Source organism: Chiroxiphia lanceolata, chromosome 11 (genome assembly GCF_009829145.1).
Source record: "Chiroxiphia lanceolata isolate bChiLan1 chromosome 11, bChiLan1.pri, whole genome shotgun sequence".
Lineage (NCBI taxonomy): Eukaryota > Metazoa > Chordata > Aves > Passeriformes > Pipridae > Chiroxiphia > Chiroxiphia lanceolata.
Genome location: NC_045647.1, coordinates 8,768,648 through 8,794,558, shown reverse-complemented (window position 1 = coordinate 8,794,558; position 25,911 = coordinate 8,768,648). Strand labels below are relative to the sequence as shown.

At 41.8% G+C, this 25,911-nt stretch overlaps 1 protein-coding gene across 4 annotated transcripts in view; it reads right to left on the bottom strand.

Annotated features, from left to right (window-relative positions):
* The window catches only part of FHIT (fragile histidine triad diadenosine triphosphatase), a 551,107-nt gene that overhangs the window by 76,681 nt on the left and 448,515 nt on the right, over positions 1 to 25,911 (bottom strand). For all 4 annotated transcript variants that reach the window (XM_032699375.1, XM_032699377.1, XM_032699376.1 and 1 more), the window contains one exon: positions 8,166 to 8,234. In XM_032699375.1, coding sequence (XP_032555266.1) covers positions 8,166 to 8,234 — 69 coding nt within the window. The remainder of the gene's footprint in view (positions 1 to 8,165; positions 8,235 to 25,911) is intronic.

Genomic DNA, 25,911 nt, shown 5'->3' with positions numbered 1-25,911 from the left:
TTTTTTTTTAACATATAGTTTCAGGTCTGCCAAAGATTGCTAAAGCCTTTTCTTCATTAGCAATGTACTTAACAAGTGTAAATTTAAAGTATTCATTTTCTTAAGGCCAAGGATTAAAGCAATTAAGGAAAACTGCTGCAACCTAGCACCAAAGTCAATCCTTAACATGGAATAGAAACAGTGGTGCTTAACATATTTAAACAAAACCAAATCGTGTGCACTCTGTTAAACTGAATTCTCATTCTGCTGCAATGGTTTGTTAAAATTTCCTTTCTGAAACAGAAATAACTTTTCTTCCCCCCAGTACAGGAACAGGTCTGTGGTCCCTTTGCACCACTTTCCTGGCAAAAACATTGCAACAAAAGCTAATGCCCACTCTCATTCTGAACTCATTTTACCATCAGCCTTCTCCTGGCATCATATGGGCTTAATCCCTTGCCAGGTCTGCCCATGGAGACCTGAGCCCTTGCCATCCCGGCAACTGGCCTGTGTACCTGCATCACTGGGGCCCAAAAGAGAAGAAAAAATTGAGCAAATGCCTCAAAAAGGGGGGAAAGAGAAGGGAAGGGGAAGCATACTCTCACAGTATTAAGCATAAAATAATTTTCTACCTTTGTTTTTTATGCACATTAAATAGTTTTTAACACATGGCACTAATGGTATAGAATGGGGCCTGATCTCTCTTTGGCAATGAAGTGTTTAATTACTGTTTTAAATGCACAAAATGGAGACTTGCCTGTGTGCGCTGAGGTTTTTTTATTTCCCCAGAAGAAAAAAAAAAAAGAAAAAAGAAAGAAAGAAGGAAAACTGGGCAAATATATAAAGGAAAAAGAAAGCATACTTTTTTTTCCCCACCTACAAAACAAACACCACCAGAATACAAGCACTTATCTGGAAAGCTTATTTCTCATATCTATAGTTTTTTTCACCCTTTAGACTCAAAAAATAAATTAACTTGACCTTGCAGATATTGGTAAACCCATCCCATCAGACTTTTCTTTCCTTCTCCACAAGGAAGAACGCTTGGTTTCACTAATACACCTCCACCTTAATTTAGAAAAGCCATATGTAGAAAGCAACAGGTAGCATTGCATCTGAATCACTGAAGCTGCTGATTCAGTGCTGGGTGAGCCAACAAAACTGCCAGCAGCAACCAGCTCAGGTGGTGTCTCCTCTGAGACAATCACTTCCCAGCTACCTGGTCCTTGAACCTCCACTGTACAAAGCTGATCCCTCAAAACATTGTGATCCACATTTGCAAGACAGCAGATAAAGGAACTGACCCAAATTACAGGGTACAAAGAGTTGTACCGTTGTGGGATCACAAGCTGAAACCAAAGGATCTTTACACAACTGCAGGTGGGTCAGAGGATTCGATCACTGAGACTTAGATCAGTCCTATGGGTTGAGAAGGGACTCTCCAAATTCTTGCTACTGGCAGAACAAATTGCTGAAGTCATCTGTTGTGCAGTGCACTGGATTTCAGTGTGATTTGGTTTGTGGCTTACCAACTACCTGCTCCCATATCCTGAGCCTTCAAGAGAACATAAGGGAGCATTTAATTTGAAGTTTAAGGCAACATTTTAGTTCAGAGAAGAAAAATCTCTCCTTGGAAAATGGTAGTTCCCTGATAGGATTGTCTGCTTTCCATATCATCAATTCCAAAAAGCTGAGTATCTAGGATACTAACGGGGCATGTTCTCCCCACCAGCAGGAATTCAGCTTACACTGCCTCAAAGGATAAGCGGAGATCTGGAGACAGTTTTACCTAGGGACTGGGAATACACAAGAAGCTCCTGAACAGCTAAGCAAGTCCAAGGACTGACAGTGTGAACAGGCCTGAGAGACCATGTTCACTTTAATCCTCTTATCAGCAACTCTTCCTTGTTGGAGGCTCTTTGTCACTAAGTCACTTGCCAATGAACTTCCATCAAGGGCACAACAGAGCAAATACTCCATGAGCTAAACAAGGTAAACATCCTACAGAGGGGACCATGAGACCCTTTGTAACGGCCACAAAAATTTGCCTCTCCTATGTTATAGATTAAATAAATGTAAGTGATTTCTAGAAGCTATTTTTTACCTGCGAGGAAAGTGATTGTAGAAACCTCAAGGGAGGAAAGGGTAAGAAGCATCAGGAGCAGTGATGGAATGTAGAGAGACAGCTGGACTAGAGGGCAATGAGGCTACTCAATGATATGTAAAATGCCAAATGTACATTGCCTTCCAGACAAAGCCTAGGTGTAAAGGGCATGTGTATGATCACGAGGCATGGCTGCCTTAACGGGAACACTTCTAATTAATTCCTATAGCTGAGTTGTTTCCATTTCTCTAGATCTGATGGAAGATACCATAGTGAATGAAATGGCTCTTAATCAGATCTGATTATGATATCCTGCTATCTTAAAATAAGTGCAGCAATGCATACAGAATACAGGAAGATCTCAAAGATTTCAGGTGCCAAATTAGGAAATGCCTCACAGGGTTGGAAAAGGCAGAAAATATCACAAACAGTGGGATCTCCATCTAAGGAGATATACATGACTGTAGATGTCTCCCACTATTCCTGCTGGGCCCTACTGACAAATCTGTCAGTTTTGCCTTATGTAGGTTGAGGACATGGAATAATATGCTGGCATGCCAGCATTATCCAAGGGCTTTCAAATCATAATCAGATAACACATCATGGTGCCAAAAACACATCATCCTGCTAAAAACAAAAAGAAAATGTGTTTGATGGAAAAAATAAAGAATTGTTTCAGGTCAACTCAAAATGACTTTTTGTCCATTCAGCTACCACATCCAAACCATAATGATTTGCACATTTCTAGCTTTGACAGCAATACTCTCAGCCAGAAACATTCACACACAGTTAATCTGGCTTGCCCTGCTGGAGTCGCTATAATATCGCAAGACTCGGGAAGCAACTGGGAAAGGCTTACACTCCTTGGCCAGCAGGACCTCCTCTGCTGCTCACAGTCAGAAAGACCAACATTGGCAAGACCAGGATAAAATCCAGAGCCTACTGGAAAGAATTTATTTGCTGCTGCCTCAGAAGAAGATTGGGAAATAAAATCTGTAGCTGGGAAAACCAGAGCTCTAAAAAAGAACCCACAAAACTACTTAGATTCTGTGCTGCTTCCGTCCCTTTCCATGGGTTTACCCAAGCAGGGTGCAAAGAGAGCAGGGTCTGGCCCAAGGGAGCTCAGATGCAGCAGACTGATCTACCATCAGGCTACAATATGTTCCCAGAAGGTACAGTATAATTCCGAGGCCAAGGAACAGCCTATTAGCTCTGCATGCCATTAATTTTCATGAATAGTTCAATCCAATGCTCACAGAAGCCTTTGGGCATCTTTCCATTTTGTCTAGCAGGACCTGGATTAGGACTTATTTATCTTTTCATTTTATACCTTATCTTTAAGTAGGAAGCAGCCCAAACAGCTGTGCAGGTTTCAAGCCCTCAGCCAGGCTCTGTGCCCAGCCGCACGCAGGAACCTGTCTGCAGGTCGGAGTGATGGCATGTCACAGTCAAAGCCACTCAGGGAGAATTAAACTTCAGGCTTGTTTGACTAAACTTCTGAATTCACCACAGTTCCCCTGTTTTGCCAGCCTGAAGAAACAGCCCAGCAGGTTCTCGAGTCATATGCCAAAATGCCTCCTTCATCCTCCCTGGAATTGGAAATGATTACTAATAGGTATTCTTGCTGAAATGATTTAACATAACGTGCTGAGTGAGATCACTAAGTCAAAATATCTCTTCCTAAGTGAGTCTCTTGCCGCTTGCCTGAATGCCAGAGGGGAAGGAGGACAGCATGAAGTGAATTCTTTTGATGGCTTCTGTGTTTTACAACATCTTTTAAATTACTGAAGAATTCATATTAGGAAGTTTCACTCAGGCTCATTACAAGAGGTCCATGATGCAGGTCTGGCAGGCAGCCAGGGGAAGGAGACCCAGGGGTTTGGGTTAACCTCTCTCTTTCATGCTTTCCCCTTTTCCACTGCTCTACAGTCTAGCCCGGGAATGAAGACAGGCAAGAAGATGAGGTGGGCATGAAAGCAAAGATGGTGAGGGGCAGGGCACTCTTTGCTCTGCATGCACAGCCCTGGATTTGCATCACCAAGGCAGCTGCATCTGTTACAGCAGGCTGCAACCACCAAGTGAAACACAGGATTTGGGGAGGAACAGGGGTGAGCACCACAAAACACACCACTGCATGCCAGGGCTGCTCAGGGTTTCACTAAGAGACCAGGCTGCCCATCTGAGTCTGTCAGCCTCGAAATTAACTTATTGAGGTCAGCACTCATAACAGTAGTGCAGACTTCTGATTGAGTCTTCCTTTCTGAGAAAGCCCCATACTCTCTGGCCCAGTACAGCTATTACCTGCCAACCTAAAGGATGATGAATGTTATTTATATTGCAGTAATGGCTAACCACTCAGTGGAGACCAGGGACAGGCTGTGCTATGGACTTTTCAAACACTCACTGAATGAGGGCTGCCCAAAAACGCCTGAAACTGCTGAGACATTTCAGGATAATGTTCCTGAATGCCTTGGACATGATGACCTCCAACAACTCTGCAGTACTTGTGCTGACTGCAACAACACAGGGGCCTGTTCTACAGTAAAGATGTTCTTGAGTCATAAAAATTCTTATCAGTCACTGCTACGTGCTGTCATGATAGCAAGCAATTACTTGAGAGGAGGCTTTTAAGTTCCTGGATTAATAAATGTAAAATATTAATCTATTTCAAACCAAACAGAAAACATAGGGGTATAAAGAGTTATTCTAATGAATAGTTCTCCTAATATTTAGCTGCTAAAGTTTTGCTGTCCAAGAAATAAAGTTGATTACTGAATAAGAACTAGTCAAGATGTAGATGGGAAAAGTAATCCTGAAACAGTAAAACATGAAGGGTCTGATTCTATAAAAGAAACCCTGTAAGACCAATTTAACTTTGGCATGTGTAAACTTGCACGATTAGGCTTCAAACAACTGCAGAAAAATGTAAGAACTGATAAACTATAGCTTTAGCTTTCCACTACAGCAAGCCCAGAGGGTAGATAGCTGACACTTCCCATGAAATACCCTCTCAAGAAACAGCCCTGCAAAGATGCAGAGGAAGTACATCTAAAACATTCAATGCAGATGTGTTTTTCACTTTTAATCATTCTCTTTGTATCTTAGAAAAATCACACAGTGACTTCTTTCATATGCACTGAGGTACAGAATCCTAAAATATTAAGTGATGAATTCTACCAAGAATGCCTTAGAGATGGTGCTGAGGAATAAGTGTCAGCTCCTCTTTTACCTCTGCTACAATTAATATTCCAGTACTATAATTCTAAAATACATTCAGAAATCAGCAGACATTTGTGTCTATCAGAAACCTTATTAAAATACAAGTGCTAAGAATACCTTACCTTTAATTATACTCTTTACACTTAAAAGTTGCTTTAGACAAGGCTGTGTCAGAGCTTCATAGCCAAAAGCCTGAAGATATCAGAGCCCAATAAACAGATTAAGCAGGGATTAACCTGAAATGCTTTTTTCTGTCTTTTCCATCAAATGAGTGGTCACTCCAATACCAACTGGGAGAAATTAAGCACACAGTAAGAGACTGCAAGTACTTTCTAGCTGTCTCAACTCTAGAAGTCTCCTGAGAGGGCTGATGTCTCAACATCTGGGCATTCCTTTCACTGTCAGACACTCAGAGCAATGGGATTTATCAGCAATCTGCCAAGCATATACAGATGACAACTGCAGAGCTTGGAGAGCTCAAAGGCATTTACAGATAGAAAGAGGTTTGCAACAGACATGTGGAGCCGGAGCCGAGACCCAGAGCCTGTGAAAATTATTCCCAGTAGCTGTAAAGCCTTTAGCTGCAGTAGTTAAACCAGGCACCACAACATGCAGAATTTAGCCTGGGTGCACTTCACAATTACATAAACTGTTTGAGAGAGGCTGAGCAGCCTCCACATCACATATTACAAGGAAAAGGATGCTGGGATAATGCTGGAAGGTAGTCTTTGCTGCCTAAACTACACCACCACCTGTCACTCAAATACATGGAAATGAAGTGTTGTTTATAAACAGGTTTGGGATGGCCAATGCATTTAAAGCTCTCTCCAGAACCCACATCTCACCTAATGGTACTTAATGCCTCACAGATTTTGCACCACCATGATTCACGTATATTCCTAAATCTTTTAAAGTATCTCCTTGAAAAGGGATATGATTTCTTGGTATAACACAGAGATGCATTATATCAAAAGATTTTCCCTGTATGGATATAAACTCCAAATAATTTTCCAAAGACAGCTTTATTTTTAATAATTTGTCCCTTTCACATTTTTCAGAATAGCTTTATTCACTTATCATAGCAAATTGCTTAAGTCCCTCCATCCTCCAATGCAGCCAGTGACAGAACTTCACAACAAACTTTTTATAGCAGCAAATGTGTTTTTGTTTCCCTGGCATCCTAAAAAAAAAGGAATCTTTCTTCAGCTACAGTCTGTACAAAAGCATAAGTTAGCTCTCTGGTGTTCAAGAATAGCTGGTTAGACTCTGAGGCTGCAAAAGATATATTATCACATCTGTGTCTAAATATTTATGCTTCCTATGTCTGCTAAAAGCAACACCTACAATTGCTATAACTGAAAATGACAAGATAAAAAAATATTTTTCACCAATTTGTCGCCCTTTTGCATTTAACAACACTAAAGATACAGTGCAGTTCATTAACAGAGTTTTGCCTGTTTCTGTTTAGCTATAACAAGGGAGAAATAAATGTGTTAAACAAGAAGCAAATGGAATTGTAAACACGACAAAAATAGAAACAGATTTTGTGGGGTAGTACAGCATGAAAAACTGCTTAACACATGTGAAAAGGAAAAATCATAGAATCACAGAATCATTTAGGTGGAAAACACCTGTAAGATCATTGAATCCACCATTAACCCAGCACTGCCAAGCTCACCACTAACCCCTGTCCTTGAGAGCCACAAATGCACATTCTTTAAATACCTACAGGGCTGGTGACATCATCACTTCCCTGAAAAGCTTGTTCCAATGCCTGACAACCCTTTTGGTGTTAACTTCCAAGTTGTCTCACTCAACTGCCTTTAACCATAACAGCAGATAAGATGGCCATCCTTTATTTCCATGGGATTTCCTTGCCCAGCAGGTTCATTATAAGGTTTTACCTTAGGGTTCCCAGGCACTACACTTGATATAACTGCCAGTAATAAACTTTTTTCCACTATTTTTGCATATTTAAGTAATTGAAAAACTTTAAATTGTGCTACCATTTCTTTGTGAGTTGCCATCATGCATATATGACAAAGGCAAAAATACAAAAGCAGAAAATGTCATGAATTCTCCTTCAAGCAGATAGTATTGCAGTAGCACTGAACAAGTTTATATTAATTACTTTCAGAAGGATAAGGAGATGTCATATTTCAGATAGAGGATTCTACCAAAACCACTAAGAACAATCCGTAAATTTAACAATAGTGAGATTTTTTCATAGAATCATTGTGACAGCTGTCAAGCTGGGAAAAGCTTTTTGTAATGCCAGTACAATTGTTCATTTAAACAAAAGCTAGTAATTCAGTTATACTGGAACAGCTCACATGCCCAGCTCTGCCGTACAATCTGCACACAGGCAGATCCATATGCATAGCTGCCCTTTAGTTTTCATATTTGGGGCTACAATGTGATTTGTCCAGACCTGAGCAGAGCCCCATAAAAATCTGACCGGAAGGCAATTTGTGGTTGAGTTATAACAAGCCACCTGTGTTTTTTCTTGTTGGAAGGGGGAGGTTTGGCACCCCAGGTTAGCAGCTGGTGTAAGACACACTCTCTGCAACCAGGCTAACCATGTGGTCATTCTTTTTCCCTGAGCCCTCAAAATAAGGGAACACAACTATTTGTAGAGATGTCACCTTGCTCTGTGTGCAGTGACAGACTGAAGTACCAAAGGTGTCAACTGTATCCTTCCTCAGAGAGTGAGCTCACAAGAAAATCCCAGTATAGGTTTTTGCAAGTAATAACGACCCAGAGACCCCATTAACTACCTCCACCCAAGGCAGGGCCTTGATCATTAAGGTGATTTACTAACAGCAAAACCAACTCTGTAGAAGAAATAAAGTGTAACTCTTACCTCCTCGTAGACATCATCATTCCTGCTGAAGTCTCCGGCCCTCCTTGGAAGCACATGGACATGAACATGCTAAAAACGTGAAAAAAAATAATGGTGATTATCAGGTTCATGACTTTGTTTTCTGGATTGTCAGCATTATTCTCAACACACACAAGTAACCACACACAGGATCCCACAGCATTATTTTCAGAGGAAAACACATTAACCTGGTCCATAACCGTATCTCGACTCATTGGAGAATACAAAAGATGAAAAACACAAGAAAGCAGCTCTGCTGTATTATATGAGCTGCAGAGTGAAACACCAGGAAGTTTAGAGGCTCTGTGGAATTATTCATAGTTGTCAGTCAGAGCTGTATTTAGCCAGAGGTTTGCAATGACAATGTCCCTCAGAGAGATGCGTGTGGTGGTGATGGGATGTGGCCAAGGGCCCGTGTTGGCAGCCTGGGCTCAGGGCTGTGCTCACAGCCTGGGGGACAGAGGAGCCCAGGGGACACCACAGAGACCATGCAGGTAGAAAGGCTGACAGAACAGGACGCTCCCCAGGCTGTGCAGCACAGCCTTTCACAAGGTTAAAAAGCTTAAATAGCCTGAACACAACAAACTGAAGCCCCCAGGGGCACGTGGCACGTGCTGGGGACACACCCCTGCAGGGACATGGACTCCAGAGCACCAGGTGGTTCCAAACCTGCGAGGTACAAGGATTATCAGTCCAGTTTTTCAGAGCCTGAAGCATAAGCATCCCTCTCCTGATGGCAGGGCCATGGCTCAGGGGGCAGCAGAGCTGAGGACTATGAGCTGCACAGGCAGCTTTGGGTTACCCAGCATGGGAAGGAGGCGAGGGCAAAGTATTTTTGTCACAAGTGCTGATGAGATATGGGGAAAACAAACAACACTGTGGACAGGAACACAAATATATGACTTGCCACCTCGATGTTATATTATTACTATTACCATTTTTTTTCCTGACACTCTCTTTATACCATAAAGGAAGGGTAATTCAAGATCCTCAAGACTCAAACTCTACTAGGAAATCAAACAAACAGTCATCCATCTGTTTCTCTGCAGTAAGTTCAACTACTACATTGCAGAGCATTGTTTTACCTTTTTTCCTTTCTCTTTCACTCTCTTTTGAGAAAAGGAAAAACAACAACAAAGAATAATTCTTCAGGGAAAAAACCCCCGAACACCTCAATGAGGAGAGGCAGCAAATAATCTGAGTGGGAGATCACATTTATGGATCTCCAGATCTTTTTAGATGGTGCCTAAATCCTTAAAAAAAAAAAGGGAAAGAAAGAAAGAAAAAAAAGAACAGCACCAAATGGTTTGCATAGAATTTAGATAGCTTGCACCTGATTCAATTTGATGATGTAGAAATCAGCTGAAATTCCTGCACCTCATTGAAACATTCTCAAAACATGGCTTAAGTCTATAATGAAATTTGAAATGAAAAAGATTTTATTGGGCTATTTGTAAGAAAATTCAAACACACCTATATTGTGTTAGCTTCAATCCACAAAAACATCTGCTCAGTGAATAAAATGAAATCACAAGGATGTCTCAGTTAATGAAATATGCTGAATACCACACTTTTTCTTTTTTCCTCAGCTTTACCCTAGAAACCAAATATGTGATTTCTTATCATTACCCACAGCTTTCAGTGTATTCAGCCTAGAGATGAGGGTGATTCTTGAGGGTCAGAAACTGTGTTTTTGAGTAATACATCAGTGATAGTGTTCTGATAGTGTATTATACTAATATATCATGAGAGCGAAAGTGCTCTTGTGATGTATGAGTGCAATGTATCATCTGAACATCACTGCTCTCATGATGCATTGCTCAAAATCACAAGGCAACTTTAAAGACGGTCTTCAGTAGCCCTAGGCCTGAAATTTTGCTTTTGGACGGACTTTCAAGAAAAATAAAAGTGAAGATTAAAATTTGCAGTGGTACTGTAAAATTTCACTACTGTCTCACACCTGTTTCTCACATGGTTCTCATTAGATTTTAAATTTATTCATAAAAACAGAGTCAGTTCATCTGACAGTCATTTTTTTTTCTTTTCTGCTACAAGGAATGACAGTTTTGCTACAAATATCAATTTGCAGGAATTTCTCTTGATGATATATATGAAATCTAACACTAGCTATCAACAACCACATTCTCCAGAAGTTTAGTCACCTTTAAGAGCAAATTTTATCTCTGTTGCAGAATGTTCCAGGATACACACAGGAGAAGATCTGTACACCCCTGATAATTTGGAATCTCAGAAAACACTCAGGGATGTAGCCCAAAGCTCAGTGCAGAGACACTGCACTGCAGATGCACAGACCAGCACAGCAGGTAATGAATGAGCCTAATGTGATCTTCTACCCAAAATGGGCTTATGTGATCAGGGTGGAAAAAAAAAAGAAAAAAAAAAGTGTTTATGGCAGCATATGGGCCACTTGGCACCAGTGGGGACATTCTCAGGGGTTAGTCACCTTTACTACATGCATTATGTTCTCACACACTGCTGGGCTGCATAGCAAAATCCATCAGCTGTATCAGAAAACAAATGAATATTCTCAAGGTTTGAGGTAAGAACGATCAATTTAAAAGAGAGCAATTTTTTTCCAGACACCTTTTTTTCCCCCCCCTTCCTTCTGTGCATAAAACATAACTAACTATCTGGATTCTCCCCACTGTTTGTGCAATAGAAACAAATAGGATCAGCAATAGTGTCTCAAGCAGTTTCCTTCTCTTCAGCTTTACCAAGAAATACAAGCAGCACAGAGCAGTGGCTACCAGATAGTCAGAAACACTGAACAAGGGGACTTCACACCTTTTCTAATCTGCCTTTCAGCTTCTGGCCTTCCCAACTCAGAGAGGCTGATATTTTGATTCATTAGGAGTTCTTTAATTGATCATTTTTACTCCTTAGTACTATTTGTTACTGATAAAGCCTCAATCCACCAAGGCACTTAAGCACCAGCTCGATTTCCAATGTGTGAATTGGTTCAGTGGGAGTATGCACATTATGTACATGTCTCAGTGTTTTGCATCCACTGCTGGATACAGGGAGGTCTCCCCAGCTGGCAGTAGCAAAAATAACTTCAAGGTGCCTGCAAATTAAAGTTGCTTCCTTCCATTTTGTTTTCCAGGCAAAACAAAAACCTTCAGCATCCAAAAAACCCCACATTTGCAATTGACTGAAATGTGTCAGTAAATACAAACAAAATATTGGGTGGCTTTTTTTTTTAAACAAACAAAGAGATTTAGGCAAATCTTCAGTGCTTGAAGAGAAAAAAAATCTAAACGTTGCCCAAAATTATCAAAATTAAGCATTTCAGGGTTTTTTTCCCCCATTATTGTGGGTAACCTCTTGCCTGGTGGGCGGCAGGCAGCCCCATCACATTCCAGTGGGCTGCATTCAATCACTGTTGATGGCATTTCATTTTTTTCCTAAAGAATTGCTTTCCCCTCATTTTGCATTATTTTGATTAATAAGCAAGAAAAGCAACATACAACAGCCAAGACATTTACATTAATGGACCAATCAATATCACCCACACCAGGGTAGAAGAATGCAGACACACGCTTGCACTGCTCAGCGTAAACTCCATTCCCTCCTCTTGCCAGGCACTGATGGAGGACGGTGCGTGGGGTCACAGGATACAGGGACACTGGGTGTGACAACATGAGGACACAGCAGTATGTCCCCAGGTGGGAGACACCGTGTGAGTTAAAGATGCCTTGAGCCCCACGAGATGCTTCTGATACTGGGGACAAGATTTCCAGCCAGGGATGTCCAGAACAGCAGTAGCTGGAAGGAGGCTGCGGGAGCTGAATTTTATAGGACGTTCAAAATTGAAATTATTAGACTGACAGTTTTCTATGGCTGGGACTACAGCTCCCTCTGCTTCCTGGTGGCTGCCACATTATAAATAAAATCTCAGTTTGAGAAACTCCTCATAGTGAGAACTATCACATGATGCAAATCAAGACCTTTACACCCAGAATGACAAGACTATTAGAAAATGTACTGCAAGGAACAAATCTGTAGTGCCATGGGGAACTCACGAGCCAGAGCCAGCGTGTGATGTCTCTGACCTCCCACTGCAGCGAGAGGATGCTCTGCTCGAGCCCTGCAGCATTCCCATCAGGACTGTGGGAACAAGGGGCTGCCTGTGGGCACTCTGGAGCATGCTCATCCCACCACTGCCAGAATATGGCCACAGCACAGGCATTACACATCTAACATCGCTCTCCAGTGAACCAGGGCTGCAGAATGCTCAGAAAAGTCTCAGCCAAAAAGACTGGAGCCTGTACATTGTGGAAAAACACACATTCAGGTAAGGTGAGTTCTGCTCCAGCACTCAAGGCCATGCAGAAAGCAATGTTCCTGGTTATGGCTGGGTTTATATACTGAATTATGGTCGAATAACCAATGTGTCACCACTGCACTGGATGTAAAGTGAAAATACTAGACAAAAATAGACAGTGAAGGAGATTTCCTGGGTAGACCAGAATAGTGAAGAGCAGATGACCCTGCCACACAACACTGGGGAGGACATGGATGTTGCCTGCAATAATTCATGAACATTATGTTGTGTTCACTCAGCTGCTGTGCTGGTTAGCAGAGCAATAAAGCTCAGCTTCCAGCAGAAAGGGAGATAATAGCCTGTACAAGGGCTCCTCAGCACACACCCAGGGTCTATTAGCAATAAATGTGGCTATAGGATGAATACATAAAAACTGGCAAAGGGTCACGCAACCCTGAGGACATGGGTGCTGCCAAAAACTTGGCAGAGGAAGGGCTGTTCCCCCTTACACCTGCAAAAGCAATACATGGCTGAGCTGTGCCTTCACACAGCAAAACCAGATGCCTTTCAGCACTTTAATCCTTTCCCTTGTTACTTTTCATTCTTACTATGGAGATGAAGCTTGGCAGTCGTGGGCTTCCATGGTCTCATGGTGCAGCAAGGTCAGGAAAGGCCATGATCTGGGGAACAGGGGGACATCAGGGCCAGGAAGAGTAAACTCCAATGTCCTTGTTGCTGTTGTATTCAGGCAGGAGGAAGGATAGGAAGGGCATTAGTGGCTGCAGGCAGCAAGACTTACTAGCCAGGAGACCCCCATCAGCCAGTTTGCTGGAAAAAAGGATGGTGGTTTTCAGATAAGACCTTGCTTGCTGCTAAGTCCCCTGTCCATTACAGAGACGTGGGCTTCCTATGGGAGCCTGTGATAATGCTTCTTCTAAACTACCAGACTAACTGTAGAAATTCCAAACTAATAACCATTCTCCAAGTAAGACTGTTAGTGAGCGATAAAGAAAATCAACCATAATACAGAGATAGCCACATGAAAAATAGGGCAATTTTGTCCTCCCTGTAAACTGGGCTTCCATGGAGCCCTTGTTTGCTATTCTTGATTAACTGCTCAATTATCCCTGTTACAGAATTATTCCATGGAAAGCCCTGCCTGTATATCCACAGCTCGTTAACAGAAAGCGCTCCCTCTGCTGTCCCCGAAAATCCAGCGCGTCACCCAGGCACAGCACACTTGGTACAGTCGCTCTTTCTAGGCAATGAAAGCCCATTTCCAGGGCCGTTGACCTGCAGGTCCTGGCAAAGACATCTTCATGGGAAAGCAATTCCTATTCACTGAGTATTTATGAGTTCTTGACGCTTTTCCGAGTCCTGTATTGGGTTGGGATGGAGTAACAAATTAAAATATAAAGAAGTTCTATCCAACATTACGAAAATAAAGGGTTTTGGTCAATGAAAACACTCAGTTTTCACAGCCTTCAAAATTATTGCCAGAATTAAAACTATTTTTATTCCCATTTCCAGGAGTTATAAATTACACAAAGACAGACCATTTTAAAGGACCTAATTTTTATAAAACAATAAAACATGACCGGAAACTTCTTGAAACAATTTATTTTCTTCAAAAATGCCCTATTTCTAGGAATCAGCACTTTCCTTTCCAGCTTCACTAAATCCTCGTGCACGAGGCTGTACAGACACAGACACACAGCATCTCCTCACTGGCTGGCAGCTCTGCCATGCTGGAGGTGAGGATTGCTCCAAACACAAGGAGGCTGCATGGACTGACACATGCTTCTGACACCTTTGCTTTGGCTCTGGTTTGTTAAAACACAAAGCTGAGGTTTGCTTTCCTGCCATCATGAGAACCATAAGGATGTGCACACAGGTGGAAGGGAGCAGCACAGACTGGCAGACTGGAGAGCAGGATGTGCAGAGGGACAGAGAGGTGCTTGGAAGGGAACGACAGGGAAATCCACATCTGTCTCAGAAATCCCAGGGCAGCAGCAGAGGAAGCATCAGAGAAGTGCATTGGGAATGGACTAGAAGAGCCACTGGAGAATAGGGAGGGTTGAAGCTACTGATAGAACGAAGATAACAGTTGAAATTTTGAGAATCAAAAATGTTGTGCAGAAAGAGAATGTAAAGAGAGAAAACAAGAAACTGGAACAAGTCTTGGGAGAGAAGGTCACCGAGGCTGTCCACGTGCAGGAGCGTGATGGCCCTTTTATGAGACACTTGTGTACATCCACATCTCACTGAGCTGTACACATACCATTAGAAGGAAAAATAAAGCTTTGCAATGATCCCTGCCAACATTGATGCCATGGATTTGCCTCTGCAAGAGTAAGTATCAAGATACTTGCTCAGCACAGAAAACACGTACTTTGGAAAGCAACAAAATGGAGAGAATTTGCAAATACATCAGAAACCAAACCAAGTGGGGGACTTGCAGCAGAGTACATCTTCAAACATGTAGATTGAGAAATGTGCAGATTCAGCATTCTCAATAAATAATGCATAGGTCAACTGCTATGAAGTTTTAAAGACATGAGCTGCAGATGAGCTAGAAAAGGGATGTACATCTAATGAAAACAAGGACAGAGAGATTTTTAAACCTGCTTGAGATCTGTAGCTATAAGTTCCATGGCTGAAGGCAACTTTAGTTAACACCTTCCTCTCAGCTCCAAACCCAAAAAACCTGGCATAATAAAGAAGGAAATAAGCATGTTTGTTGGAGGTGTTGATCCAAATGTACCTCTCTTGGATATCTCTTAAGAGATCCTCTGAAATGCAGCAAATGAATAAACTAAATGGACATAAAGGTAGGATGGTGCTTCTGAACTGGGTATTTCCTGACTCTAGGAATGAAGGTCCATGCACGGTTCAGGCCAAGGACCATTACCAACTCCTCTTACCTGCCCTTTTTCAGTGTCCATCCCCTCCCCAGCACCTACAGTGGATGGAATGGGCAGATCTGCAGGGGCATCAGTCACTGTTCTCTGGGAATCAGTAGGAAGAACAACACCTCGGTCCAACCAAGGACCATGATGGGGAAATTGCTACGCTGTGTTTCCTGGATTATGTATCAAGGACAAAATGATCAGAGCACTGTGAGACCTGCACAGCATCTTTTATTCCCTGAATACCAAAGAACTGCAAAACCAACCTGACACCCTGGCAGCCCCCAGCCATTTTATAGATAGGAAGGGTGATGCACAGACCAACAAAGGAACCTCCAAAGTTACTCAGGAAGGTGGTGCGTGCTTGGGGACAGCTGGAGAGCACCTGCCTTGAGGTCATGTGTCTTTGCCCAGGTTTTTTTGTGCAAATTTGGTGTTGCTGAGACGCAAATGAAAAGAAATTGCATTTCCCCTCACCTCTGATCTTTACTTAAGTCTTGATAAATGCATATTGTTTGAACGCTTGTGATATGTATAATTAGGGTTCTTTAATTTATGTTTCAATAAAGTGTTCTATAATAAACATTTACCGCTCTGTGAATAAACATTTAAATGAAGCTCCTAATGGGGGTTACACGTTTTGAAGCAGTTCACGGCTTTGCCGAAGTCTCTCCCTATACTTAATGAGAGTCATTTCCATAATCTGTGCATTATTGCTTAAGCCTCCCTTTAGGAATATTTTACAAAGTAAAATTGTGTGAAATATTATCAGCCAAAAGAGAAAATGCTAAGAGGATTATCAAATTGTCCCGTTAAAGGGACAGTACAAACTTTCATTTCCCCCCTGAGATGCCAACACTGTAATTATGTAGAATGTGCTTACTAATCATCACACCGGTGTGCTATTACTGGGCTTTCCCCACAGAGACCCAGTCTAAATTAAAAGGATGGGAGACCCTTGAAAGGTCTGATACGAAGGGCAATATAACACTAATTTACTTTCTGATATTAACGAGAGGAAGGATCAAATCCCCAGGCAAATCTTGGAGATGTCGAGAAACATCCGGCTGCGTCAGAGTGTGCTGAGTGCTGTTCTGTACAAAGTTGTGTACAGCTTCTCCCACAACGGGGCCCTACAGCCCCACAATTAATATCCAGGGTCTTATCCCCATTTTGCTGAAACTTCCACCCATTTTCTTACTGACTCCAGTAATGGCAGGACTCAGGCTCCCAAATGAGATATAAAATACACTAAGGTCGAGGGAAAGATTGTTGTTGGAATACAGAGGGTTTTTAATTCTCTGGAGTATCTGCAATGATACAAACACCTCTAAGATATTTCTTCCATATGTCTGAGTACATTTGAGGAGAGCATAAAACTGAAATATATCTTCTCTGCACTAGCAGGGAATAAGAGCATTATAGCAGCAATGGCCCACTCCCCCTTTAATGCAGGGAGTAGAGGAGAAGAAGAGAAGATAAATCAGGAATGGATGTGGCAGGGGGAAGACAAGCCTTACATACCAGTTACCCTTATTCTGAGAGGGAAATCATTATCTCTAACTTCTGTGGCTATTTCGTGGCCTTTTTAGACAACTGTTGCAACCTCTTCTAGAATCATAACATAGTTACTGCATAATTAAAATACTGTCTCTGTCTCCCCTTTAATTAGATAAAGATGTGTATTGGGTTGCTGTGGCAAGGTTTTGGGGGGATGATCAGGACTGAAGTTGAGCCCAAGAAAAAAGGAGGGTGGGAGAAAGGTGGGTTTTAAGATTTTATTTTTCATTACCCTACTCTGATTTAATTGGTAATAAATTAAACTAATTATCCCAATTGAGGTCTGGTTTGCCCATGAGGGTAATTAGTGAGTGCTCTTTCCCTGCCCTTACTGTGACCTACAAGCCTTTCTATATATTTTCTCTCCCCTGTCCAGCTGAGGAGGGGAGTGATAGAGGGACTTTGGTGGGTACTTGGCATCCAGCCAGGGCAAACCCACCACAAGATGGAAGAGAGGTGCTACTGCAAGGAGAGAGAAGTGGTTTCTGGTGACGGTAATGTGACCAAGCTCATAACTTCCTGCAGAGAATGAAATGCATTCAAGCCACAGTGCTTCTCATCACAGTATCTATCAGTGCTAAAGGATATTTCCAAGGCTCTGTGTCAGTACTGAGGCATTTTATACCCTTAAGAATACATTTCCCAAGAACTAGCAAATATCTCTGTGCATACCTACAGCACTCACTAGACTGTATGTAGTTCTTTATAATATTAAAATTATATATAGCAGCTATGGGCTCCAAAACATGGGCTGTTTCCCTGTTTTACTGTCGAATGTGCACATTCATCACTAAGGTTTAGCTGCTTCAGTTAAACCTTTTAAATGTAAATTATTTTCTGTTATAAAAAGCTGATTGTGGGAGTTTTAGTATTTCAAAGGTGGTAATTTATGTGACTGGAACAAAATAAAACATTCAACAAAACCAGAATTTTACTTGATCAGAAACACTTTTATGTTTCAGAATAGTTTTTTTCATAATTTCCTCCTGCAGCAGTGGCCTCTGTCTTTCAATTAGGTTGAAACAGAAGATCTTATATAAAACCATAATTTAACGTCATTTGCATATGTGTCATTTCACAACTTCTTCACCTCTCATTTAAAGTAATTTAAGGTGTCATGAACCAATGCCTAAAACCCCTTAGGCAGCTGCTCAGCTGTTCACCCTTCAACAGTACAGAGATATCTCTGGGACAGTGGGGAAGCAGTACCAGTCTCCAAAAAACCCACCTTCTCCCTTGTTACCTCAAACCATTTCAAGGGCATACCAGTGAGGGAGCTGAGAATCAAGAAAGCAGATTTTCAGCATATAGCATATGACTGCAGGTCATTTTCTTTGACTTACTTCCCTCACTCACTGTTGAATTTGGAATACAAAGTGGTTTTATGAAAGTAAACAGCCTCCTTGGAAATCAGACTTCAATAGGGTACCTACAACATGACCCAAAAGGGACTGAAATCCCTGCAATGGCTGTGGGTTCAGGCCTGGCAGAGCACCAGCACTGACACCTTTGAAGAGACAACAACCTGTACAAGCTAACATTCTCCCAGGCCACCAGTGCAAAAGTACTTTCATTCTTGTCTTCCCAAATAACTAGGATTTTTCTTACCATCTTTCACAAAATCCAGCCCTGCTCCAGTTCCCTTTCTGCTCAAGCCAGTGGCAACACTCTTACGAACTTCAGCTTAATTCCGTTGTGATTTGATGAAATTCAGGAAGCAGATGTGCTCATAATGGCAATGGATACATAACAGCATGTCTACAAACTTCACAATAAAATGAAATACATTCCCTTGCCTTTATTCACTGTGTAATATTTTGAAATCAGGTTAGAAAAGGTACCAAGGTCCCTATCTCAATCTTTTTTTTAACTTCTCAAAGTACTTCTTTTGTAAGCCCTTGTGTGGGCTGTGCACCATTTGCACAGTTCCTACCTAAATGTGGTGAATGGCTGCAAGGCCAGCACTGACAAATACAGAGAAATGCGTCTTCCATTGGCTGTTTGCTAAAACAGGAACTCGATTGTTTTAACTTACCAATTTAATTACAGAAATGTATTATTGATTTAATCTTTCTTCATATTCATGAGCTGGCTAGAGAGAAGAGTGAACTGTTCTGCTTAGTACACTTTCACCTTGATAAGCATGAATTACCCTCGTTGGGAAAGAAGTTATTTCAAAATTGTTTAAATCCACAAAATCCTTTCAACAGGGAACTCTGGTGGATTTGTGATGCACGCTGGCATTTGCCAGGAACCCAGCTGAAACCACCAGACTTGCTGTCCTGGAGACCTTTCAACAGACAGTTTGTCCAAATGGACTTTGACTGTGACGAGCAGGGCCATATGGGAAGAAGGGTAGCAGAGGTGAACAGTCTGTGATTACGTTCCTAAGTCATTTAACCTTCAGAATTACGATTCCACACACTCTGCCACCCAACAGGAGGCTGTACAAGCAGGTGAAAAGATAGATGTCTATTCTTAATGACTGTTTAGGAGACTGCTGAGCTCTGGTCTGTGCCCATGTTGGTTCAGTTCATTAATGTAATTAACCAACAATCAATCTTTTTAAATTAGTTACACAAAAACAGCTACAGCCAGATCAACTGACATGAAAGTTAGGTCACGCTCCATTTCTGCATGATTTAACATCCACACTGGAACAGAATACAGGGCATGGAAGCATCAGAAACTGGAGCCAAATTCATTTGAAGCCCTACAACTTAATTAAAGTGTGCAAAACCTGTGCAGCTGGCTTGGTCTTATTCATATGGCTTTCCATGCTTGCACCTCAACACCTTGGCAATATAAAAACTGCTCAAAGAAAGAAAGAAAGGAAGAAAGAAAGGAAGGAAGAAAGAAAGGAAGAAAGAAAGAAAGGAAGAAAGAAAGAAAGGAAGAAAGAAAGAAAGGAAGAAAGAAAGAAAGGAAGAAAGAAAGAAAGGAAGAAAGAAAGGAAGAAAGAAAGAAAGGAAGAAAGAAAGGAAGAAAGAAAGGAAGAAAGAAAGGAAGAAAGGAAGAAAGAAAGGAAGAAAGAAAATTAGAAAGAAAGGAAGAAAGGAAGAATGAAAGGAAGTAAGAAAGGAAGGAAGAAAGAAAGGAAGGAAGAAAAAAGGAAGGAAGAAAGGAAGAAAGAAAGAAAGCAAGAAAGAAGTTCTTCTAGGAAATATTTAGCAGTGAAGGAATTTAAATAAATTTAAACATTGTAACTTTATGCAGGGCTTGAAACTGTGCCCTAACAGCAGTCTCATGATTCACCAGTGGCTGTTCATAGAATGAAATGAAAACAGGAGCTGAGGTTGCTATTAGTGTCTGTTCCCTTCCCATGGACTAGGAAAAGACTAGCAGAGCAACCTGGGTTTTCACTGAACACAAAGGTTACCTGTGAGAGGTTACATCATCAGCCTTGAATGCTGATCTGCTGTCCTGGGATCAGAGCTGAGCAGCTTACAACTCAGGCTCACAACCTGTCTCCCTGTGTCTCTCTTCTTTGAGGGCTGGGAAACGATTTGTTTAGCCTAAACCAGGTGCAATGTGTTCTCCAGGAGTGATTTCAAGGGGTTGCTAAGGTGATCAAATCCTGCTCTTACTCCCCTTCCAGCCCTGTGCTGGTGGGATGAGGTGCAAACAGCAGCCCTGCAGAGTCTGGCTCAGACCAAACAGACCACATTGTACAGATGTGCCCTCTTTGCACCAGTCTGAGAGGTGGTCTTGGGAGAAGCTGCTCAGGCACCTCCAGATTGTGTCTCCACAAGGCTGAGGAAGGCTGTGGGGGAAGTGCTGCCCCCACATCACAAGCAGGTTAATGGGCGGCTCTGCCTGGCGGGCACAGAGCATCTGCGAGCTCGGTGTGGGTGCACTGTCAGCCTGGTTTGACACTAATAGACAATTTCTTCCCCAACCCTTCAAGCTGAACCTAAACTAAACTGCTTTCAATTTCCCCAAAAGGCCAAGTTCACAACTTCGCCTTATGCTTGTCCATTAAGAGAGCATCTGGCTTCTTTTAATCCCTTGCACTAACTGAGTTGATCCGATTGCTTCCACTGGAGACATTGCAATGCAGATATTGCTGCTGAATGACTGCCATGAAACCGGGATCCTCCTCCTAAATCCACCATGAAACAGATGGGCAAAGGCCCCCATGCAAAGCAGTGCTGCAGGAGAGCAGTGCCTGGGCTGGGACTCTGGAAATGGCTGAGCACATGCCATGAAGTGCTGAGCAATTTCCTCAGCACCTTCCCTGCAGTTTGACAGAACAGCCACTGAAGGCTGCAGCATCAGACCCACAGATTCCCTTTAAATGAAGAGTGAAACACTCACCCAGTTTCCAGTTCTGTGAAATCAGGCGACTGGGCTGGTGCAGCAGAAAAAAAGGAGTGGGAATTGGGGCAGATGGGGAAGGATCCCCGCTCAAGTTTCATTTTGAAAGCTGGGTGTGAATTAGCATGACTGGAGGGAAAAAAAATAAACCAACTCTAGGAGACTGAGTAGGAATATACAACTTAACACTCCCCACCCTCTGCAGTTGTTTCTGCCAGAAAACCACCAGAGCAGGTGCCTCCAGAAATGAAACTGAAGCAGATGTAAGTGAATTTAAAACTAATAACAGCAAGAAACTTTAATGAAACTCTCTCTGACTAGCTAGAACAGTTTTTCTCATATAAGATTTTCTGGAGCTTTCATAACTCTGCACTCAAAGACCATCCTAAAAAGTTGCAGGCAGCATATTATCACTTTGTGCCTCTGTGTGAACACACATGCATCTTTCCTGCAGCATACCAATAACAGCAAAAAGAGAGGAGCTCATCTTGGCAAATTCTTTAGTCATCACCAGAATTATCTCCATTTTTTTGGTATATGCAACTTTATGTCATTTCTCTATGATATAAATACTGCTAACTGCAACTGGGCTGCTTCTGTAGCTGAAGGACCAGGTTACAGGAGCTGGGGGACTGGAGATCTTGCCCCAGGAGAAGCTCCCAGTTTGGTCTGGATCTGCCTCACTCCACAAGCTGAGCAGGCAGCCTGAGTTATCCATGGTTTTAGTATCCAACATTGCTGCCAGAGTCAAAAGCAGGCTGCAATGCACCAGGAATACAAAATAGGGACCTAGAGGGCAGGCAAAACTTTCATAAATTCAGTTCATCTACCAACATCGAAAGAATTAGTAATCAGAGAATGAAAGCCTCAGAAGTGTTAACATTAATTCTACTCTGCTACAAACCACGTGGCTAACACCATGACACCTTACCATTTACTGAGGGAGAGCTATTTATTTATGTAACCTATAGCTCACATTTAAATAATTAGTCTGCCTGATAAATTTTAAAACTTGCAATCTGTGTGCCACGTTTGCATAAGCACAGCATATTTAATGCAGGTACGATTGTTTAACACCTCCAGCATCACATTAAAGAGTTTCGTATAATTAGCAGAGTTAGCCACTCCAAATTTCAGGCCACTTACACATTAAAAAAAAAAAAAAAAAAGGTGCTACTTGTAGAGTGTGAAGCTGCTGCTCCAGAAATGGAGCCTGCACTCCTAACAAGGGATGTTCAGAGTATGTGCTGCCTAGGAATAAGCAAATGGGGTCAGTTAAGACTGGACTTGATCCAAAGTTCCCCTCAAACCTTCTGTTATCTCCAAGAGTCTGAAGCTCCCCAGATCAGTCTTTGGTTTTCTTTTAGCTCTCCAGGAGCAAAGGCCTGAATTTAAGAGGTGCCAACTGCTCATTCCTCTCTTCAGCACCAGAAGCTCAGTGCTCCCCTATAGCCAGAACACCACCCACAGGACTGTGGAGCAGAGATCAGAGTTTTTAAATGAGGCCACGTTTCTAGAAGGTGAAGGGCAACGCTCCTGGGGGCCTATTCTGGATGCAGTAGTTCTGACTCTCCAACAAGCAGCAGCAACAGGAATTACACAGGGATACAACTAATGAGCTCTGCTTGCTCCCCAGCAGAACGGCCCCTGCTTCCAGGAGGTGCATCGGGGATGAGCTTGATCCTTGTTGCTATGATTTGGACATAGTCAAGCAAGCAAAGCCTCAGCTGTGTGAATCACACCATGGCAGTCTCTCAGCATCTCAGTAGATTAAGAATGCAATAAATACAAAACCTTGTAGCTCAGGCTGTAAACATAAAAATAAAACTGAATTTCAGCTTAAAAATTAATCAGTGGAGGAAGCTGAGGTGAGAGCTATGCTCTTAGAGGGTGGATGCCATTGGCATTCCTACTACATCAAAATTTGCTAAGAAACATGAACGGAAATAGCCTGTATTTTAGAACTTAAGGTGTGCAAAGCAACAATTAGAGTGCAAGGTGATATTCTGAAAATCAAATCACAAATTCAGCCATTATAAATGTTCACTTTAGAGCTTTCCTTTAGACAACTCATCTGAAAAAAAGGCCAAAATAAGTCTGTTTATTTTCATGTTTGGTACTGTTGCTCTTAAGCCAGATCATCAAACATCTGAATTTAAAGCCAAATTTCTAAACTCACTCTGCAACATGCAGCAACTGACATCAACACGTCTTGTCAGATTTTCAAAGCACTTCAATGCTCAGTACACTTCAAAGAAATTAGCCACCTGCATTATTGCCAATCAGTTCTGAAAACCCTGTTTCATCTATGTTAAGCTCTCATGAAAACTTCTACCTGTATGTCTTTTCCAAATGGTGTTTAGGCACTTCAGAAGCTATTCTCTGATTATGTTAGAGACACGTCAAGGCCCTTTTCACAGGGAATTATTTTCTAGTTCAATCTATCCAAAACTGTAAAGCAACTGGGATCAATCCCCATGCCTGTTTATCAAAAATCTTCTATCATCACAGGACGTTAATCTCAGAGAAGTAAATGAAGACAACTTAAAAATAGCACTATGCAGACTCCTACATTGGTACCTCAGTTGCCAGGAACATTTACCTCTATATCATAGAAAACTCAGTCAAGCAAATAAACACCTTCTTGCTACTGCTGCAGAAAAGGAAAAAAGACCGATATATATTAAAAGAACCATGATAACTCTGGAAAAATAAGTTCTTATCGGGTGATAAGAATATATTCTCCAGGGAGAACTGCCACAAGCAACAGTGATTCTTAGCAGGAGGTGTGGGAAAGCACCACATGGTACTATCAGGGACATAAAATATTCTTTTATTGGCTCAAAGAGAGCACAAGAAGATGAAGACGGGGATGAAATATTCCATATCCTTAGGCATGAGAAAGGAAGAAGTCCATATTTGCAAGTCCAAGGAAAGAAGATGCCTTTGGGGAAGCACCACACAAAACATGGCCTGGGAAAAAAGGACTTTCTTTCTCCAGAAAGAAAAAAACCCCAACAAACTGCACTGAATTAAGTTACACCAAAATCCTCATCTGAACAGGCATTTAAGGGGAAGTTTTTTCCCAACTTTTAAAGAATTTGAAAATAACTTAAAGAAATCCCCCTGCCTCTATTTCTATGAGGAAGCAAACTCTTCATTTTGTATTTCTCCAAGCAGAGAACCAGAGAGAAAAGGTGGGGAGATACAGGACAGAAAGCACAGACAAACCTTGTCTTTGCCTCCTAAGGGAGGTTGTTCCCCCAGAGAAACAGGTACTGTCCTTCCAAGGAATGAGGACTCAGGGAGCAAGTGGGCTCTTGATGGGACTGCAGCAGGATAATGAGCAAGGCTGAGACCATCCAACCCGTGGCAGTGCAACTGTGTGAGGTTCAACAATGAGGAGCATTTCAATGTCATGAATCATTTCTCACGTCGAATCAAAGCCAGAATAAATATAGAAGTGTAGGCTGAGAAATCATCCTTTGTAATCTGCAGCTCACAAAAACCAGCAATCCAAAGGGGTATTCCAAAACAGCTCCTGAAGCTGTGTTTGACAAAACCTCTGCATTTCTGAAATGCTAATCAGGGCAGAATTAGCTGATGGGGAAATGCCAACTTAGATGAGGACAGGAGGCCGGCAGCAGATTACAGTCTGTAAAGGTTTAAATAGACTTGTTAACATCTGCTTAGGGTAAACTATAATTAAGAAATATCCTTTCTTTGTTTGGGGGTTTGAGAGTTTTGTTTGTTTGGGGTTTTGTCTTTGCTAGTTTTCTGCCTTTCCAGTTCTGACAATGAATTTCGTATCAGGACCCTGGGGAAGCAGAGCAGACTTTCAGCATTCACAATCAGCAGAAGCAGAAGATCATGGCAATGGAAAGGCACTTTAGTCCCACAGTTGTTACATTCTTTCAGAAGCTTTTCACCTTATGAATACAAATCTCTAAAAACTCTCTTTGCTTGTGGATTTACTTTTTCAGGCACCTAAATCTGCACAAGTCACTGTTGCTCAGTTGTCCATACTTGTTCTGCTACCTCACTCAGTTAGAAAACCAGTTAAAGAAATCAATTTCTTCCATGTGTATAGGCAGTTAAAAGCAGGTGTCCAAATTACACAACCCTAACTTGATCCCTTATTTCCTTCAAAAGTATGGAGTAAGTCAAAACTAACAAATAGGGTAATAGCTTTCATAGTGCCCAAATAAATTTCAGATGGAAGATTTAGAAAGGCAGATTTTTTTTGACCACCCTGACCAGAGGACATGTATTTGATAACCAGAAAGCACATCTTGGAAGGATAGTGGCTGATGACAGAAAAACAGGCCACAGGTTCACCCAGACAATGTAAAATGAGCATTTGGTTTTGGTAGGTTAAAGTAGACCTTTCTAAGCAATTTTTAGGGGTTACTTTGGCTTTAGACTGTTGAACATAATAGCTGCTTTTAGCATAAGGAGTGGGACGGATCTGTTTGTCAGGGAGCAACTTGATGGGAGAGACGAGAGGACATTATAACATGAATATCTAAACTTAATTCCAGCCTTTTCCTGGAGGGAAAAGGAAAACAGAACAAAAGGGAAAAAGACTAGGAAAAAACCCATAAGATCCAGAGTAATACTACAGGACTCAGTGATTAAACTGGGCTGGCAAAAGCAA